General features: G+C 33.9%; 2 protein-coding genes across 2 annotated transcripts in view; one reads left to right on the forward strand and one right to left on the reverse strand.

Moving 5' to 3' along the window:
- The window catches only part of enok (enoki mushroom), a 214,427-nt gene that overhangs the window by 16,224 nt on the left and 177,836 nt on the right, over positions 1–20,367 (forward strand). The gene's annotated exons all lie outside the window — the stretch shown is intronic.
- Positions 323–4,374, reverse strand: Adk2 (Adenosine kinase 2). The gene is made up of 7 exons (XM_066403604.1): positions 3,972–4,374; positions 3,357–3,535; positions 2,402–2,540; positions 1,852–2,020; positions 1,568–1,738; positions 901–1,135; positions 323–738 (listed from the first exon to the last, which is right to left on the reverse strand). The coding sequence occupies exons 1-7, from the start codon at positions 3,989–3,991 to the stop codon at positions 599–601; spliced, it is 1,053 nt and encodes a 350-aa protein (XP_066259701.1). The 5' UTR covers positions 3,992–4,374; the 3' UTR covers positions 323–598.

Below are 20,367 nucleotides of genomic sequence, written 5' to 3' on the forward strand. Positions count from 1 at the left end.
ATATAGAGAATGGAAGCATAAATATTTCCACTTTCCTTAAAAACAAAAGTTGTTGATACACACCATGCAGTGTTTGCAAAGTATTATTGGCCTTACATGTGTAATACAAACCAACCAATTCTCAAAATACCTTCTGTTTTCGCCTTCAAGAGATCAGTGTACTATGACTCGTCTTTGATTATGAAAATGAATCACGAGTTAGCATGCCAGATATACGGAAAAGTCAGTAAGACCTGCGCATTTGATGCATTTCAATTTCTCTCTTTGTTGTTATCAAGTCATAAATATGTTAGTGGGTGCTTAAATGAAACAATGTATACTATTAAAATAACTATTTGTCTATTTGTAAAATAAATGAACAAAATTTACCACACCGCTGGGTTGTAAGTACACTTTTAATAATCAATAATAAACAATTTTATCCATTCTACACCCCTTATCAATATACCTACACGAATTAAAGTAAATTTGCCAGTTTTAAAATTGTTAGCTATCTAATTATTAATCTCGGAAGAACTGCGATTGACTTTTAAGATTTTTTTCATGTGCCTATTTATTAACAATACGCACTAGAAACGGATTATAGTAGCTATTAATGTTAATCTTCTGAAGGGTAGAACGTTGCTTTGCCTTCGAAAGTACAGCCACTTCGTTGGACGATTTGTCGTGCGGCCCAAATTCCGCACTTTATTGCCACTTCTAAGCTTCTGCCTTGGATGTATTGGGACAGAAAGCCGCCTGTATCAAAAAAGCAATTTATCACGACGCCATAGTGGTAATTAAGTATTCATTTTGATGAATTGAAAAATTGTGTGGCAATTATTATTAAAATTGTTTTTTAATTGATTTTATATTATATATTACATGAAGATGTAGCTTGATACGTAGCAAACCGCCTACCTGCAAATGCATCACCAGCTCCATTGGTATCTACTACCTGATCGTTGGAGAGGGCTTTAACCGGAAATTCCCTAATTTTTCCATCATGCGCTAATATAACCGGATGAATTCCTTGCGTCAACACCACCACTCTCATTCTTTTTTCGTTCTGTTTTGGCAAGTTACAGATCTTAGTCGCTATTTCCTTCATATCTTTGGTCCCAAATTCCTGCTCCTGGGCGAATGTTTCTGCTTCCTAATGAATCGATTTTATTGGAACATATAATAATTTGTTATTTATTAGTTGGGTATATTATAAATAGATATAAAATTAAGAACACCGTCTAATAGAAAATTAACATATTTTCGGACTTTGATGATAGGCTCGTCTCTAAACTTACATCATTGGCCCAGAATATAATACTATGAGACTATCAGAATCGTGAAAATTATTTGTAGACTTTCGGCTGATCGTTAGTATAGGTAATGAGAGAAATAATCAGTGTAAAACTTTTCTCGAAATCTTATTGGTTGTTGTTAGTTTAAAGAGGGGACTAATGATTATATTACTATAGTAATATTCTTAACAAATTGTTGACGGGAATAAACATGTTTTTGAAGAAAAATTCTCAGGAGGTTCAAGGAAAATTACAATTGTAAATTATTAAAGGAAAACCTGTTTATGTACCTGTTCATTTCCAAAAAGTACGTCGACATACGGCAAAACTTGCATTAAGGGTTCCTTAAAAAGTTGTGAAATAAAGGCGGCACTAAGATTCATTATCAAGGGCCGGTCCCGTGACAGTGCCACGTTTGCTATTTCCATGATTGTTGGGGGACTGACGGTCAAAAAGAAGCCCTATGAATAAGAACTGTTGAAAGGCCCGGAGCAGTAACCGCAATGGTAAGAAAAATAAATGTAAGAGATTTACAAAAAGCGTGAGAAAAAGTAGTTAACAAATGGTTACTTACTGAAATGTAATAAAATTGGGCGGAATTCACCAGTTTCTTATTATCGGGGTTCCTCACGTGATCTATTGTGAAACAGTTAGCTGCTCCTAAGTTTGCGCACAATGATCGGTGGTGATCGGTAACTAGCACAGCACATGTTCCTGTAGGCTCTTTTTCATTATATTGGTACCTGAATGATTGGAAGAGAGAGACAAGTCTTAATACTTATGCCAATTTACAGAGATCACGTTTTTTGTTTATATTCCGAAATCCTGAAACAACACATATTGTTTATGCAAATCTGTTATGCAACACTCTTACGTAATATTATTACACACAGTCTGAATCTTCATAACATGCACTTATCTGTAATTACTGATAGAAGAAAAAAGGCAAATGGAAATACTTATATAGGATAAGTAAAAATTTCAAAACATTAAATCAAACATTATAATTCAAATTATAGATACATATTTTGGTTAAATTACTGAGCTTCTTGACAAACTATTAAATTTCTCAACAGTAATGAAACACCTTCCACCTTGGTATATAATGAATTATATTATCTTACCTTGCATTCACACCTTCAGTCACAGCCTTATCATGTAATATTTTGGAAAAGTTGTCTTCCCCAACACAGCCGAAAAATGTAGTTACTTTTGCTTTCTCAAGTAACCATTGACACACTCTTAAGGCATTTTGTACACTACCTAAAACAAGTACTTTTAGGAATGTGTCAAAATAAAAAAAATGAAAATTGTCAATAATATATTGTAATATACATATGTATATTACACTTAAGATAAACTAGACAATGTTAGTTAAGGAGATAACATAGAATTGAAATTACAGAAATATTGGTATTTACAGTATAAATTCAATAAATGAAATAAATGTTTGCTCAATAAGCATTTGTCTGATTCTATGGACATCTACAAAAATAATGAGAACAGCACTTCCTCTATCAACTTAATTTAGCTCTATGACCTAATTGTTCTTCTAGAACTATCCTTTCTTGTGAACTTATTATCACTAGAGAAAATACAAAAGTATGAGTGGAAAAATATGAATTTAAAATGATTCCTTAGAGGTAGCAAGAACAATAATAAGTTTGTTAAAAGGCTGACTGAGTAAATGGTAAACAATATGTAATTTAAATAATAATAATAAATTATACTCCCAAATTGGGAAGAATGTCAAGTTTAAATCCAAGACTTGAACGTTATGAATATTTCTAGGCGCGGCGTACAACGATTTTTTTTCTATTACATGATTTCAGTAGATTTAAAAAAATTACAATAAATTTTACGAAATTAAATATAATCTAAAATCAACAAAAGCAATGATTTTGATAAATATTAGTTTACTTTCTTTGCAATAAAAAAAAATCTTGAAAACTTTATTTTCAATATTTAAAAATATTTATAATACTATATAGTACTTTGACTTATGCAACATATTCATTAAGTTTTCATGATGTGTGTTTTGTAAATTGTGTTGTATGTCCTATTTCTTAATATACAAACCTCCAGCTATATACTCAGTTTTATAATTATCCACAAGTTCTGTATAAAGACCAAGATGTTTTTCTGGATCAGCTAAAATGGCATCATTTTGCTGTAATCCATACTTGGCCAGGAAATTTTTTTCTACATTTGCAGAAATATCCAGAAGTGGATTTCCAATTCCAAGTAAAGTGTTTTCTCTGCAATAGAACATCAATATTTGAGATACATTTAACCTGAATACTGTGACCATAAGCTAGATAGCTTGAGACTCTTATTTAAATAGAGTAATGTCCAGTAATTTAATCAGCGAACAGGCCTACCTGATATGATTTCATTAAAAAAAATCTGGCAAACTGCTATTGAAAAATCCAATTTTAAATTTAGCATTAAGATTTGCTAGGTATTTTTTGTTTTCCCAGCAGTTTATACACATTAATGAAATTTAAAAAACTGTTTGTGATAATTGCATTAATAATGGGTGGGTATTATTCAGATTAAAGAAATAGGTATGTTACTCAGAGTAAAAGGTCTCTATTGTGCACTTACTGGCCTCAGTACCTTTTGGGAATTCAATATCTGAGCTCAACACAAACAACCCGCTGTTATTATTCTTAATTAAATTACTATACTCACTTTAGAGATTTGGTTTCCATGTTGATAATAAATCGAGCAATTAATACACTGATTTCACCTTTTTATCCCTATCACCTAAGCATAAGACATGGCATAAGCCTGAACACCACACTGAACACTGGACTACTGTGGAATGCGCAATAGAAATTAACATTAATTGGTAAGTACAGAATATTTCTTTAAATACCAGGAATAATCAACAGAAAATTAAATTTTGAAACCTTCAACAACTTATCAGTTATGTAGAAGTATTTAACTTATAAATGTTGCGTAACGATAATATTGTTTGATTGGATTAATGGGTCCGTTATCAAAATAACATATTTTATTAATTGATGTAGAAAATAAGTGGAATAAATCAAATATAGATACACATCCTTGTGAATTCTACCACATCTCATACGAATGTTGATTTTGATTTAATTTTTAAGGTTATGATAAAGTATGACGAAAATTATGCAATAATTGGGCTCATTCATTCACAGCGAACGTAGAAGCGCTGAAGCATTTATGAATGCATTCTCGTTATAGGTATTTTCGAACTACTTTAGGAGCAAGTGGAACGCAAACTGCGAACCACAGGACATTAGCAGCATGCGTTTGGCATGAAGTGAACTGCATGAATGTAAAATGGAGTAGCTACAAAAATTCTGATGAAGTACATGTGAATTTACCAATCTACACAGTAAATTTCCCGCAACCTGCATCCAAAATTATCCCAAAAAATTGAAAGAATTGCAAAGCAAAAACAAAACAAAATTGAATTTTGAACACCCTATATGTTTGTTAGTATGCGTTTTCAAAGAATGATTATTTACAAAGCGGTCTCTCTCAATAAGTTTCTTCTACCCTCGGAAGGGACACAAGTTAAAACTGAAAAGCCCTGTATATAATTTAAGGAGGCATTCAAAAACATCTGAGTACAGTTTTATTACCGATCTTTCAATAATTCTAGCTGGTACAGTTCGGACTTGCCTTATTACAGAATTTGTAAATGAAGACATCAGTATCGTTTAGTTTATTTTTATGCAGTCATTTACTTGCAAATTATGATACAGTTTGCTTTTTGGGATGTGGCTATTTCTTTCAAACCAGGCGAGTATTCCGTCAACAGGAATCAATAAGTCGATACTGTTGACGACTGTTTAATTTTCCCATTGATTCAGGCTATCAAGCAAAAAATTCTGATTTTTCTCATGCAATTCTATGTTTTTTTTTAATACTAAAGTCTGTGCGAAAATAACTAACTACCCCTTGCAGATTCATCAGTTTAAAAAATCTCACCCTGTGTAAAATTCCAATTGACTCTATTAAAGGAAAGGTAATCACATTACAGACATTTTTCTCATAATACTAAGGTATTCATCTTAAAAGTGGTAATAGAAGTTTCATCCAAGTAAATAACTTTGGAAATAGAGTCATACGGTAAATTAGTTGTATTCCTTTGAACCTGTTCCCTCCTAAGCCACGTATACTAAGTGACAAGAGAAAGACATTTTAGAGCCATCTCAATTACCGAACTTCTTATACATATTTATTTAAAACTCGTTTAACTTCAATTACCAATGGTGGCGATGGCGAACCGGAGTTTTGCCCTCTGGCTGCGTACTAATTACTGAACGACGAGGAGCAAACAACATATTTCTGAAGAAAACTAAATTTTCTCCCCGCCTAGTTAAAAGTGTAGGTTATTTCGCAATTTGTTTGTGTTATGAAGTAGATTTTAGCGAAATTTTCTACCCTCACGGCCAATCTCTTCCGCTGAAACCATTAACTTGCCTCCGTCGTAAATTAAAGCCAATAATTATCTTAAAAATGAATTACATAGCTAGCGACAGCAATAATTTAGGTGCTGATATCAGTAAAACCAATTTTTCTTCTGAGGGTCCATGTAAATTATAATGTATTTTACCACATTTAATTGGATGTGGATTGAATTACTTTTGGACACTGGGTAGCGTGCAATGAAATGAGCGCGAAAAAGTTACTTTTCCGCGCTGTGATTAAAAAAACAAAGTGCATATTTTGGAAGAAATAATTATTAATTATTTTATATTATTGTTAAAAATCAAAGGTGTCGGCGTTTAAAATTTGAAAACTTGCAAAAAGTAGATACCTCCATCTGTGTGAAAATTTTCGGACAATGTGGAAAATTTCCATGTGCCGATTTTTGGTTTAATCGAGTGACATGAATCCAATATTGATTCTGGACACCTTAATCGATGTCTTGGATCCTTGGAAAAACATTTTTAGGGCTTTCACTTTACGGCACGTCTAAAAAAAGCAAAAAATGAATATTAATGTGACCCCGTATATCAGAAACCAAAAAAAAAATGTTGCAAATATCCGTCGGTGCGGGTCATAGAACGAATTTTGATGATTAATTTGAGTTAGATTTTTAAGGAAATTGCTCCACATGTTCCGAAGATATATGGCTAAATTTTGAAAACTGCCAAAAAGTCGATTTCTGCCCTGTTTGGAAATTTTCAACAATTCACTAAGCCCAAATTTTAGTTTTTTTGGTATGTTTTCATTTATCAGTTCAGCATAAAAGGATAAACTGACACTAGAAATACTTAACACTCGCGGAAAATGTCTTTCTTGTCCTCAACTGCTTCGCGGCAGTTTCGTGAGAGAAAAAACCACTTTCCACACTTGTTAGGTAAATTTTACCGTTTGTAAAAAATTATCAACCAATGTACATTCACAATGAGTCATCTGTTGAGTTGTGCTCTTGAACCTTCCGACAAATTAAACGAAGACAAAATACTCATTAAATTTATGAACTTCGTAAAAATGAATTTCATAATTCTGTTAATTATAAATTAAGCAATGGGCAACTTTTTCTTCATTAAAAGCGGAGTTTTGCGCAAATATGAAGAGGCTTAGTAGAAGCGAAACAAGAAACGAACTGAAGTGACTCTTTTTCGCTTTCAATTAAAAATCGAACCGACTTAATACTCATTTGAGACCGTGAAAAATTGCTCAAATAATAATAACAAATCTCAAATTTAATATGTTCATAACGAAGGAAATTCCGTCGATGAGTGCTTTTTCTTAATTAAAGTAATTATAAAGTGGGATCTCAACAAGCAACTTTTAGCTAAAAAAAAGATGATACAAACTTAGGCAACACACATTTAATTTGTTTTTTAAAATTCTTGTTTGCGAGGGCTTTAGTAATCTAAAAAATAGCTTTTCGGCTCAAAGACTAAGCAGAATGTGGTAATCATCCAATTTTCCTTTAATTGCGGTTACTGTTGACGCCATCTAAGTTGTAATTAGGTGTTTTCTTTTTTAGTTCCAGTTGAAGAATTATGAAGGAAAAATGCGGGTATGTAAAGTAAAAACAAAATAAAGTATGCTTTAAAACTTGAGAAAAAAATGTTAAGATTAATTTATGAGTTTCAAATATATTTCCCTCTTTTGAACTCGTGCAATCGACTATTGCTAAAGATCTATTGATTTTATTTAGTGATAATTAAACAGAAATATTCTCAGATGCCCTCGAACTACTCAAGTATATTCGTTAACGGGAAATCGAGGTAATTAAAGGAAAATTATTAATTTTAATTAGGTATTTATGCACAAATTAAATAAGCAGTTGGTGGGTACTACATTCGAGAGCTTTAGAGGATCAGATTTTGAGGACAGTAATTCCTTCATCATGATTAGAGGGGTCGATAACTAGGGGATTACCTCGATTAATCGATTAACGGGATTTTTCGGCAAATTATGCGCCCACTCCCTTTCTGGTAAAATCCCGCGACCGCAGATCGAGGGGTTTTTTTACTAGGAGTTATTTAGTCAAAATCATTTCTCTGAACAAAAATTTGCGGAGAATGTACCTATGCAGATTTTTGCGTAATATAGAACTGTTAAATCTGTGCAGTTTTTAAAAAATATGTAAAAAGAATCAATGAATCATGGGATCCCACAATTCCGAAAAAAAATCCGAAAACTCTGGGATCTCTAGATTTGATTGAATTTATAACTTAATTAATTTATGAGGAAACTGAACAGAATTCGACCAAAAATCAAGAGAGCTAAAATTTACACAGTAGATGGAAGAACTTAAGAAAAGTGTTAAAATGCACCAGTGGCATTACAAGCCAATTTTTCTACAGGATTTTATGGACCGAGACCTCAGAAAATACATTGCCCTGTATAGTAATTGGAGGCAATCTACTATGGCATTAAGCAGCACCTATTACCTAATGCACATATAAAATTTGAAAGCTGTTTCTGCAATAGATCAAGCACAATAAAATAAAAACCTAATTTTTTTTCATTTTTAGTACCCTGTAACTCCACTACTGATCGAAATCTGACACAGGCTCATATGAACTTTTTTCTTTATTTTGTACTAGAGAATACATATTTACCTCAAATGGTGCCATGCAATTCTGAAACACCCTGTATACATATGTATATGGAACATGAAACAATATATGAATTTGAATTTCCTACATATTTCTCTATGTTACATAGATCCTTATTTTAAACACACTGTATTAGTTTTAAAGTTAGCGATTCAAAGCTAATTCTTTACATTAGTGGCAAATATTATTTAAATTCTTATGGGTGGAAATGAAGTTTGACATGTGAGTTTCCGTACACTCTTTAGATCTCTAGTTTCATACAGTGATGTATAATTATGATATTTTATGAATTATTTTATTTCTTGGTAAGTAAGAGCAAATATATCTCCATATCAGACGCCAATGACAAAAGTTCAACTTGAGCATCCCTATTAAATTCCGGATGTCCAGGTAGCTAATACCGGATAGTTCGAAATGCCCCCGCGTTCTCGTATATTAATTATTGTTTCGACTGCTTGATCCGTTTGATTAATACCATCCATCAGATATTTTGATTTATAAGCATCTTGGGATTTACAAAGGGCCAATAGTGAAATTTACGTAAAGGGTCACTCAAGAGTGACCTCTTTCCATCCTTTGACTACAAGAAAACGAAACATGCCATCGACTTGATTTTCTCTCTGGTTAATTTTTAAAGATATTAACATTCTGCTCTATTATATATTAAAATCATTATTTTGTGAGAATGGGTACCAACTTGACTTCCTGATCGAGGACTTCAATTTTTTTAAGCGCAATCCCTAAATTTGTCCAGTTTCCATTATTTCTTAAGGACACCTTGAAATCCAAAGTACACTGCGTGACATAGAAAAGAGAACACCCCGTAAAAATGATTTGATTTAAATAATTTTTGGTATGCATGTTGTTTACGCCAAAACAAATACTTCATTAAAAAGTTGAACAAATTTAATTGTTAAAAACTAAAAAAAATTTAATAATTTGTCGGTCCTCCGCGGTGTCTTATACATTCCTGTACACGTCTAGGCATGGATCTAATGAGGTGATTGATGTCCTCTTGGGGGATCTCATTCCAGGCTAACTGGACAGCATGACACAGCATCGCTAGGGTTTGCGGGGGATGGGGTAAATTATGCAACCTTCTACCTATAATATCCCATACATGTTCGATCGGTGAGAGGTCTGGAGATCGAGGTGGCCAAGGTAGCAAATTGACTGCATTTTGTTGGAAGAAGTCCATAGTCACTCTAGCCACATGTGGTCGTGCATTGTCTTGTTGGAAAACTGGATCAACAAGAGTTTCCAGATAAGGCCCAAGATGAGGTTCCAGGACTTCCTGGATGTATCGCTGGGCTGTCATACTGCCTCTGACGAAAACTAAAGGTGACCTGCTACCATATGCAATGACACCCCAAACCATTACCCCAACAGTCTGATGGACATGCCTCTGTATTGCAAACTGAGGATCCCATCTTTCACCCCGTCTCCTTCGTATTCTTGCCCGACCATCATGCATACCGAAACAGAATCTGGATTCGTCACTAAACACGATATTATCCCATTCCAGAGTCCAATGTATCCGTTCTTGGCACCACTGTAGTCGATTTTGACGATGATTTAAGGTGAGGGGTAACACGAGATAGGGACGGTAGGAAATCAATCCAAAACTTCTTATGCGGCGATAAATGGTTCGTATCCCAATGGGCCTTCCATACTCAGCGAACCACTGATCCGCCAGCGTCCTCGACGAGACGAACCTATCTCTTAGGGCCATAATTCGGAGTCGGCGATCTTGGCGTTCTGTAGTTCTTCGAGGTCGTCCAGTACCTGTTCTTCTGCCTGTTTGCCCTTCTTCGAACCATCCCTGACAGCATCTCACTATAGTGTTTACACTACGGTTCAATCTAGTGGCGATTTCCCTAAATGACAGACCAGCCTCTCGTAGACCCACCATTCGACCCCTCTCAAACTCGCTCAATTGATGAAAATTTCGCTCTATTCTGGTTCTAGGCATATCTCTACGCAGTTTCTAAGCACACTACACTCCAATAAATGTTATTTTCCAGTTGTATTGTTGATATTTTATTGCAATTTTTATATTTAAAAAAAACCTAAAATTCCGAATAACTCGTAAATACGTAGATAAATATGAGTGAAATTTTGATCGTTTCTGCTATACATATAAACAAACATGCATACCAAAAATTATTTAAATTAAACCATTTTTACGGGGTGTTCTCTTTTCTATGTCACGCAGTATATATCCCAGAAACGACTCGAAAACGAAATTAGTTTAAAATATAATGATAATGAAGTTTTTGCTAAGATTATGGATGGTAAAGTTGAAATATCTGCTGAAATATAAATGAAGAGGTGAAGTTAGGCATAACACATGAAAATTGGTATGGTGAAATTGGACCTGACAATGGAAAAAGAATCCCCTTTCATGTAGATTTTATATCTCAAAAACTGAATTAGCATCTAACAAACCGCACGAGTTGAATTTATTTTAAAGAAATTAGAGTTTTTGATTCGAAGACATTCTACCATATCTCAAAAATTTCTGTCAGGAATCTTCGGGCGTTTCTCAAATGTATATCAGTGAAGGTGATTTATAATCAGCTCCATTTTTTTGGGTATTAATATAGTGATATAATCTATTAAAATAATATTCAAATTTATACAGGGGGTTTAGGGCCGATATATCCATATTCTGGCAACATTATCATCGAGATGTTTTCCATGGAAATGACGAAATTGGAGCAAAACATTGGCCAATTTCTATCTCCCTATGAGAAATCTTTCCTTGAAAAAATTGTCACCAGAATTTTGATGCATCGACCCTTAGAGATAAGAACGATCGGACCGCCACTGACCACCTTAAGCAGTAGGACTATTTCGTCGATTATGAAATTCCTAAGGGTCACACAGGTTGCTAGATTGAAGTCAAGTGCCCGGGATTTGTATCGAGTGGACATCGGTTCGTAACTGGACTAAAGTTTCAGGAATTTCGTAGGACCGTTTAAGTTTGCAAGTTGCAGAATTAACCTGGCAGTCGGATGCCATTTGTCTTGGTTTGACTCGACTTGCCTGAGCCATTATTCTTGGGTTTTGTGGTCAGATCGTAAACAATACCGCCAACTTTAAACACGTATCAAGGGGTATTAGTTACCTGTAATTGTTACTCCGTCCGATATATTGACGACGGGCTATTTAATTACATCATGCTTCATTAAGAGTTGCACGAAGTTGGATTAGGTGGCTTGTGGCGATTTCAATGTGAAATGCCCGATAATATCCCGAGATAGATCGGCAAAATGTTCGATATTCGACGGGATTGTTGCAAAATGGGGTTGTTAAATAGTGCGAGGTGATTGCTTATATTATGTATATACAGGGTGTTCGTTTCGACTTTCGGCAATAATTTTTAACTTTGCTTCTTATTGGCGTCATCTTGAATATGAACCCATGAATATGATTATAAATGTTCCATATCGATGGATTGGTCGAGATAGAGAACACCTGTGGTCACTACGAAAGCCCGACTTAAACCCGTTAGATTTCTTGTTTTTTTTTTTTTAAGTTATTGCTATACAAGGTCGTAACTAACAACAGATAGGCGTTATGGGATAATGTTCAATTACTTATAGTAGTCATAGTATTGCTTGAGATTCATCATTAATCTTTTCAAATTCAAAAATTCACTGAAAGCCAGGCAGGTAATGAGACGTTCTGAAATCTCTCCACATTTATTCAACTTAAAAGAGCAGCATGCATATTGGATTTTAGCAATCTTATTGAACTGCAAATTCAAAGCAAAATAAACAAGAAAATGATTAGAGACACCAGCATCTTTAACTCAAAAAATTAAAGTATATTTGCGTTTAAATAAAATACGACCTAGAGACCAGAGAACTACATTTCCATAGTGGTTTAATCCATTTTGAAGGAAACTTTCGTTTAATTTGGCGTTTTACAGCCGAAGGCGCTGCCACTGCTAATAAAGAGGTTTGATTCATCATGCTGAAACACTCAAAATTGCAGTGTGTGGGTGCGCCCTTGTTTGTTTCTCTTTCAACAGTTTTACCCGTCAGGTAAAAGTGGTGAAAAAGAACGGGGTGAGTGGGGCCTTAATCAAGTGCATTCTGAAAAACAAATGCTATCCAGTGTGAATGATGAACTTATCATGTAAGCTTGATACCATTTGTTGCATTGTAGGGCTCAATAGGTCTTATCATGTGCTCACAAACATATGTATACAGAATGTAGAATACTTTAATACTACCCACGGCCATTGTCTATTACCAACGGAACGTCTATTCAAACGTACAAGGCACATCAGTTTTTTCATGACAACTCATATAAGTCGCGATCGGAGATGAACCAAAGCTGAAATGACCGCAACCATCCAAATGTCCGTTATTAAAACCACAAAAAAAGTAAAAATAACGTTGAAATTGAAGTTAAATTAAATGTTTCTTATTTCCTCTTAATTTAGTTAAGAATTCTGCAACAAAATGCCTATTAGCAAAGCTTTGTCAATATATGTTCTTAAACACGTAATTGTACAGTTTGAACTCTGTACTGAACACACAGGAAATAATTATTCGCGTTTGGAAAACTTGCGGGTATTGCTAATTAAAAAATCATCCATAATTAATCTTAAAATTGTTTGGAGCCTAATTACTCCCCGCCTCTGTACGCGATTCGCGAATCGTGGAAGTCCAAAGTGGCCCAGCTTAATTAAAATTCGAAAGAGGCTAAAAAAGGTCTATTCGCGCGGTCCGCTGTACACGTACGACGAACGGGCATAGTCAACTTTCTTACGTACCCCCCTGAATCTTAAAACTAGGAGAACGCTGAGCAAAACTGCTCCTGAAAAAATATGTGATTGAATATAAAAGGTGAGTACCATGTATCCGATTTCCGTCGCTCCATGTCCAAAAAATCACGTGTCTAGTTCACTTTGACTTTAAATATTTCTCATCAGGAAAAAAATGTGATTTTTTGTCATATTAGGGCTATCGAATAACAAATATTCGTTAGACGTACGTAGAAATTTATGGGAAACTGGACGTCTTGGACGGGATCATTTTGAAATTTTAATTAATTAATTAAACGACTTTAATTTATCGATTTAAAATATTTTGAACATTGCGACGTTGCCGTGTACATCGAAAAGTAGCGAAAATTCGTTTTTTCGAATGGCTCACCTTGTAAATTTTGAGTTGCCGGTAAGTTCCTAGTGGTTTTTGTCTAATATTTTTTGAATTGTTAGTGTTTCCGAGATTTTAATACATTTTAATAAGCTATCGATAAAACTGTTCCTATAGGTAACCTCGACGAATTCCTTCAAATAATGAAAATATAAGATTTTTGTTACAGTTCCGTAAAAGTAGTAAATTATTTCGAGATACATAAACTAATTCTACATTATACAGAGTTGTTGGAATATTATCATTTTGTCACTGGGTAGAAGAACCTGAAAAATTGAGTTCTGTGCGTGGAGTACTCTTAACCAATTCCCTTTTTAGTGCTGTAATCACATTAAATCTTCGCTAATTAAGGTCATACAAGTGAGATATGACAGACTCTTCACGAGGCGAATATTAGCTTTCTAATTAGTTCAGTTTTGCACCGACTTCCCCCAAATCTCGGGCAAAGACCACCACTACCGCCCCCTGCCCACCCCTTGCCATTAATACTTCTTCTTCAAAGCACAAACTCGCATTTTAATCGATTTCATTTGCGCATGTGAGCCTGTGGCAAAAACTCTACCCCTCACTTGATGACGTGGGGACCAGGGGGGCCACATCCGTTCTACGGACATTGGGGAAGGGGGGGTGGAAAGAAACGGAAGAGTGCGCGTGAATTAAGCAAAGACGCGCTCTTTACCTCATCTCATTTGCATTCTTTCTTGTTTCACTTATGTCTTTCTTAAAACAGCGTGCGAGGCGAGGGGGGCGTTAAAAGATCGTTAAGACGGCCGCCGACCGTATATTACGCGGCGGGGAGATTACAACGCCCTAGCTTGAGGAATGCCGGATTTTTAATTCCGATTTTTTGTAAATACCAAAATGGTTAAATATAACAGACCGATGAAGGACACGAGTTTTGTAAATTTATAGTTGTTCTTTAAAAATCCTAATAAATTCGACGTCCTAAAGAATATACAGTGTGACCAAGATTAGGCTGAGGAAGATTAGATAGACAACATATTGTACGCAGTGAGGAAGAGAATTTGAAAGAAGTTATATGGTCCAACAAAAGAATAATTACCAATACATCATTCAATAACCATAAGTAATTTTAGGAAACCTGTTTTTAAACTGAGCAAACGCTGAACATTTATCAAATCTCTACTCATTACTGTTAACCATAATATACTCAAGATGGGCGTCCATTATCTTAGACACACATTGACATTTTTTAAGAGTTCCATTTGATTCAAAAGTTTAACAGAAACTGTATCGTATATGTAACTGGGATGATGGTTATGGGAGGTTCTGGTCCCTGGTGGGCTCTAAAAGTCACGGAATTCCTCTAGGTCCAGACAATGGTTATAATTCTAGAATGTGATTTTAAATCGTATGTTGAGGAGGTGCTAACCCTTCATCTTCTATGTGGATAGTAGATTAGCCTGAACTAACCTGTTACATTTGAATTTATCATTTTAATAGTAAATTAAAATTTTGTTCACTTTTTGTGGAATTGAATTTTTATATTCTAGCCATTTGAGCAGCTCTTCTCTATTGGTGGATCTTCACTATGATAATTCCTTTTTATAATCTTCCTGTCTTTCAAGGTATTCGCGCATACAAGAGCGGCAGTTGAACGTCTCAATTAAAACGCCAACAACTAGCTGGAGGAATCGTTTTCTTCAATCTGCAGACGATACAGCACAAGAACACTTGGCCAACAAAATTCTCAAGTTTAGTATACACCTGTAATATAAAAACTGAAGTACTAAACAGTTACCGATAATTGTGATCAATAAGTGATGACTTCTGATGAGGATGAACAACTGTTTAAGCCGTTTAGGTCGCTTTGCATTGCTCATCAGCTCATCCATTATGGGTTTTATTACCCCGTTGGGTATTATTCATAAAAATTAGCATACAAATTAAAAATCATAAACATAGGTATGTACTACAAGAGATTAGGAGTTAATGATCAGTTTTACGCGAGTTAGAGTAGAACATTACTTAAAAGTGCTTGTTTATAATCGCTTAATGAGAGCCCTTAACTGTTGAGGTTAAGCTTTGTGTTATGATCCAATTTCGATGAAACTGTGCATTTTTTAATGTGTCGGCTGTGGTTTTGAATTTATCGTCCAGTTCCGAAAACGCGTAATTAGAAGGTATAAGTGAAACATAACATTTTTCAATTTACCTGAAAGTGTTCTTAAATCTTAAAGAAATAAACATTGTTTGACAATTCCTTTGCCTTTTAAAAACAAAGGGAAATTTTAAACATAAAATTCGGGGACCTTTTTCGAATCTTGCAAATTCTTTTGATTAACTTCCCAGGAACGTATACTCTGCTTGATTGACTACGGTCCCTTTCTCCTCGGCATCGCGGCCATTAACATACAACCCCTTTAATCTGGAACCGAATTGTTTTCGCGTCTTAAAATCCATTAATTTCGATGGCTGTCTTTATTTTTATCCCATATTAAGGCGCTGGGTTACGCGAATCCAGGAAAATCGGGCGACATAAATCCAGCACCGTAGCGAATGGAATTTTGAGCAAAGATTAAAAAAAAACAAAGTACTAATTAATTGAAAACAAAGTGTTAAGAGTTTATAAGAGCATTTCTATGAGATATCATTCATCAACTGTTTATTTCTTCCCGAAAGGCAGGTTTTTGAAGGTTTTGCTGCGATCGTTATAGCAATATTTACTATGGCAGAAAATTGTTGAACCGATCAAGTTGCTAAGTAACTAATGAGTTATATACGTGCCATTATTAATTTGTCATTAAATGTTTTAGAAAAAAGGCGAGAAAGAGCATTTTACACTCATTCAACACACCCAACAATGGTGTCTTCTAAAGCTTAAAACGGTAGAAAACTAAATCCATTAAAGCAACTCTCAGTATGCACTAACTCTCACTACATTTTCCAGAATCGAATTTCCCACCAAACCGATTTTTATTTCTTTATCATAATATATTTAAAATGGAATAAAATTGTGTAAAAAGGTGATTTTCGGAGATTTCTGACGATTTTCTCACAATTTTCACGATTGTCGCAATTGCATAAGTTCTGCGATTTTATGAAATTTTATCAAAATATCTTGAAAATCCTTGTGAATAAATTTTGCCGACTTTCTTGAGAAAGGGAGTTTCCTGGTATTTAATTTTTTTACAATTTCAGGATTTTGTAACGGTTTTTCAGATTCTAGGCGATTTCCGAAGTATTCTCAGCGATTCGCATTTCCTGAAACTTGTCGCTTATCACACTGTTTATCTAATTTCACACTGAATTTTAAAGGATTTATGGTTTAGATTTTTAAAACTAGAAACGCAATTTCGGGGATGACTTTAATTTTGATCACTTGATCAAAGTTCTGGCAGTTTCACTAAAAGGATAATATCCATAGGAATCTTGGAAAAAAGATAGACCAGTAGTCAGTTGCGGTGTGTCCATGGAAATTACTTTCCATCAGAAAAAATCTCCAATGTATCAAACAGGTCGGCCTTAAGGAATTTTCATAACCTTTTCGGGGTTTCAAGGCATATCGGAGAAAATTTTAGAGATCGTTTGGAATTTTTGAAAGGAATTTCTAAGCATTTGCGGAAATTTTTGTAGATCTACGGAAATTTCCAGGGAAACTGTAATAAAATTCTCACCCTGTTAACGATGCTTTGTTCCTACTCGTAGCAGCATAAATAATCTGTGGCTTCCTCAAGCTTCCAAAATCAGCAAGGTTTATCAAGCGGTTTATGAATTATGTATATAAATTTCTTTGCCATAGGTAATTCCCCTAGAAAAACGATCAGAAAATCCGTCATATCCCTTGAAACTTACCTGTCTGGTAGAAACAAAATAAAAAGAATGTTCAGTACACATTTTCAGTCTAAAATTCTTATAGCTGCAAAGTTATCAGGTTTAAATTTTCCAGCGTTTTATACAAGGGCTGAAAAGTTCGAAACTGAAAAGTAGCTAGTTAGGGCTTTTGATAAGTAGGTATGTGTACGTGCTTTAAAACTAAAGTTTTATCGATATTGTGAGTTACAAGTGTCTAATTGCTATATTTCAATAATATTAAAATGGGGTTTCAAAAGGAGTACGATTAAAATGGTTAGGCAGGTACATATGTATGTATACATGGTGTTTGGAAAAGTTGGGATAAAACTTAAGGAGGAGGAAGTAGAGCCAAAAATAGTAAAAAAAGTTCCTATAAATATTGGTCCGACGGAGCACTGCTACTGAGATATGACCCTTCAAAGGGGTCCTATCATTTTGATATTTTTTAAAAAGGCTCTTTCTGATTCAGATAATGGAATGAAAATTATGTGTAATAATCGTGCCACAAAGGTCTTGAAGTATCATAAGTTTCATCAAAATTGATTATAAATAAGGGTAGTTTTCTAACCACCCTTAACAGATTTTTTAATTCTTTTAAATTATCAAGCAAATAATATTATTTTTTTATGAATTAGGATTTTCTAAGAAAAAAAACATCTTTTTTTCTTAATTCTGCGTTGCTTACTCAGAAATAATTGTTTTTTTAATATATAACTCGGTACAGTAACACTTTTTCACATTTTCACATAGCAGGTATCTTTCGTTATGATAGTTTCATTGCAGTGATTGTCACTTTCTATAGTAGAAATTGCCTACACGCTAAAAGAGATCTACGGACGTACCTACAAAGTTGTTAATTAACATAATAAACTAAGAAATGTAAACATTTTAATTATAGCAAACGAAAGTGACAATCACTGCAATGAAACTGTCTCCGTGAAAGATGTCTGCTATGTGAAAATGTTAAAAAAATGTTACTGTTCTGAGCCATACATTGTTTCAAAAAATTAGTTAGAAAACTAGTTAAAAAACAATTTTTATTTATTAATCGATTTTGATGAAACTTATGATCGTTAAAGATCTTTATTGTATCATTATTAGCTACAATTTTCATTCCATTTTCTGAATCAGAAAGAAAGTTATTTAAAAAAATATTCAAATTTAGGACCCCTTTGGAGGGCCATATCTCAGGAACGGTGCTCCGTCGGATTAATGTTAATAGGAACTTTTTTTACTATTTTTAACTCTACTTTCACTTCCTTAAGTTTTGTACCAATTTTTCCAAACACCCTGTATACGACTATTAGTGTAGGAACTTTGTCTAACCCCTCTTATATATGTTAAGTACATCCTTACTCTAAATTAGTGTTAAATCACTTGAAGTTAAATAATTTAGGTAATTTTCCAACCGATGCTGGATTTCAGGAGTTTGATATTCCTCAAACTAATGAAATCATACGATAATGATTCATTCGCCAAGTTGTCCACAAGTTTGCAAGACATTTAGCATTTCAAGCTATAACAGGCCGAAAGGGCAACTGAAATGTTTTTTTTTATAATAAATAAATAGTTGGTAGGTTAAAAAATTATGGTGACACAATGAAATTATGCGAACGAAAGAGGAAAAAACGGGACCAAGCATCGCAAATCCCACAACACATGGCCTTAAGAGTATTTACATTCACATTCAATAGTGATGCCGTAATTCAAAATAATATATTCATGTCAGTTTTATTTCGGGATAAACCGTCCTGAATTTCGCATACTTAGGCAGGAATAATAAAAATGTTGTATCTAGTTATATTCTATGGATTGCGCATATTCTAAACTATGCCTCTCAACATCTCTGAAATAGTCAGAAGATGGACCATAATATCAAAACTATATTCATATACAATATAGGTTCATAAGTAGTCCAGAATCTATCTATTTAAGAATATGCTAGAAATAGCCCATTATTACAGTAAAAGTTATTCATATATTACGCATATTCATAGGATGACTAAAAAACCATGTCTATTACAGTATGTGTTATGTACGTTCACGTTATGATATATGAACGTACATATTTCAGGTAGTAAGTGAAAAATGGGGCCAGCGGATCCACATTACCATCAAGATTGTACTTTCTACTTGCAATTGAAATTATTGGAACGTAGACAGTATTCAATGTCCTATCGGAATTAGTTAATTTGATCTAAAGTTCTAATTCGGAATCTATTTAAAGGTTATTTGAATAGGTCAATCCCAGCCCAAGATCCAAGTGATAGGAAGCTATCATCCATATGTTCTATGTAGTCTATCTACGACCATGAGTTCATGATAAAAGATTATTTTTTATGGGCTCTATAGTGATTTAGCACATTTTTCAATACATTTTTTTAAAGAAAATTTCAGCATTAAATTACATGCTTTAGACGAAGGCTATTTATCATTCATTAAAAAAGAATCAACTTTTTGAAATTTGCAGCGATGTGGATAAGGATGGGTTTTGTCTAAAGTTTAGTTGTGGGGGTAAGGATGGAGCTCTTAGCCATTTTTTTATATAACTTTGAATTGTTGTGTAAGAATGAAATTACACTTTTTTACATTTAACAACCTGTAGAATCAAAACAATCAATTTTCGTATGAGTCAAATCTAGCTGAATGGCTCAATTTTTTTATCCTCTAGTATGCAATATTCATTAATGTAATTATTTCGAGGACGATTTGTACAGATAAATAGTATATTTCCATATCAAAATCTAGCAGTTTTCGAAATATTAAATAATATTCTTATTTTTTTTGTTCAAAATAAAACCCTCGGAAGACCTTCGTTATAAAGCGATTTGAAATCACAGAAAACAGAAATTTTGGTGATTATTTCTGAAATATCCACGAATTTGCCCCAAATAGAAAAAGTGGATCTACATTGTACAGAATGGCTCAAAATTAATGCTTTTACAATTAGACACTAAACCTGCCTAAAATGCGTTTTTTATTTAATAGAGCGTCCTGTATAACCATTAATTTCATACATACAAA

This window comes from Euwallacea similis, chromosome 30 (genome assembly GCF_039881205.1).
Source record: "Euwallacea similis isolate ESF13 chromosome 30, ESF131.1, whole genome shotgun sequence".
NCBI lineage: Eukaryota > Metazoa > Arthropoda > Insecta > Coleoptera > Curculionidae > Euwallacea > Euwallacea similis.

Excerpts from the sequence above, each read along its gene's own strand:
- Adk2 (XM_066403604.1), bottom strand. The coding sequence starts at position 3,991 with ATGGAAACCAAATCTCTAAA. Across the intron at positions 1,739-1,851 it reads CCCAATTTTATTACATTTCA|GGCTTCTTTTTGACCGTCAG; the intron begins GTAAGTAACCAT and ends TCTTATTCATAG. Across the intron at positions 739-900 it reads AGCTGGTGATGCATTTGCAG|GCGGCTTTCTGTCCCAATAC; the intron begins GTAGGCGGTTTG and ends TTTTTGATACAG.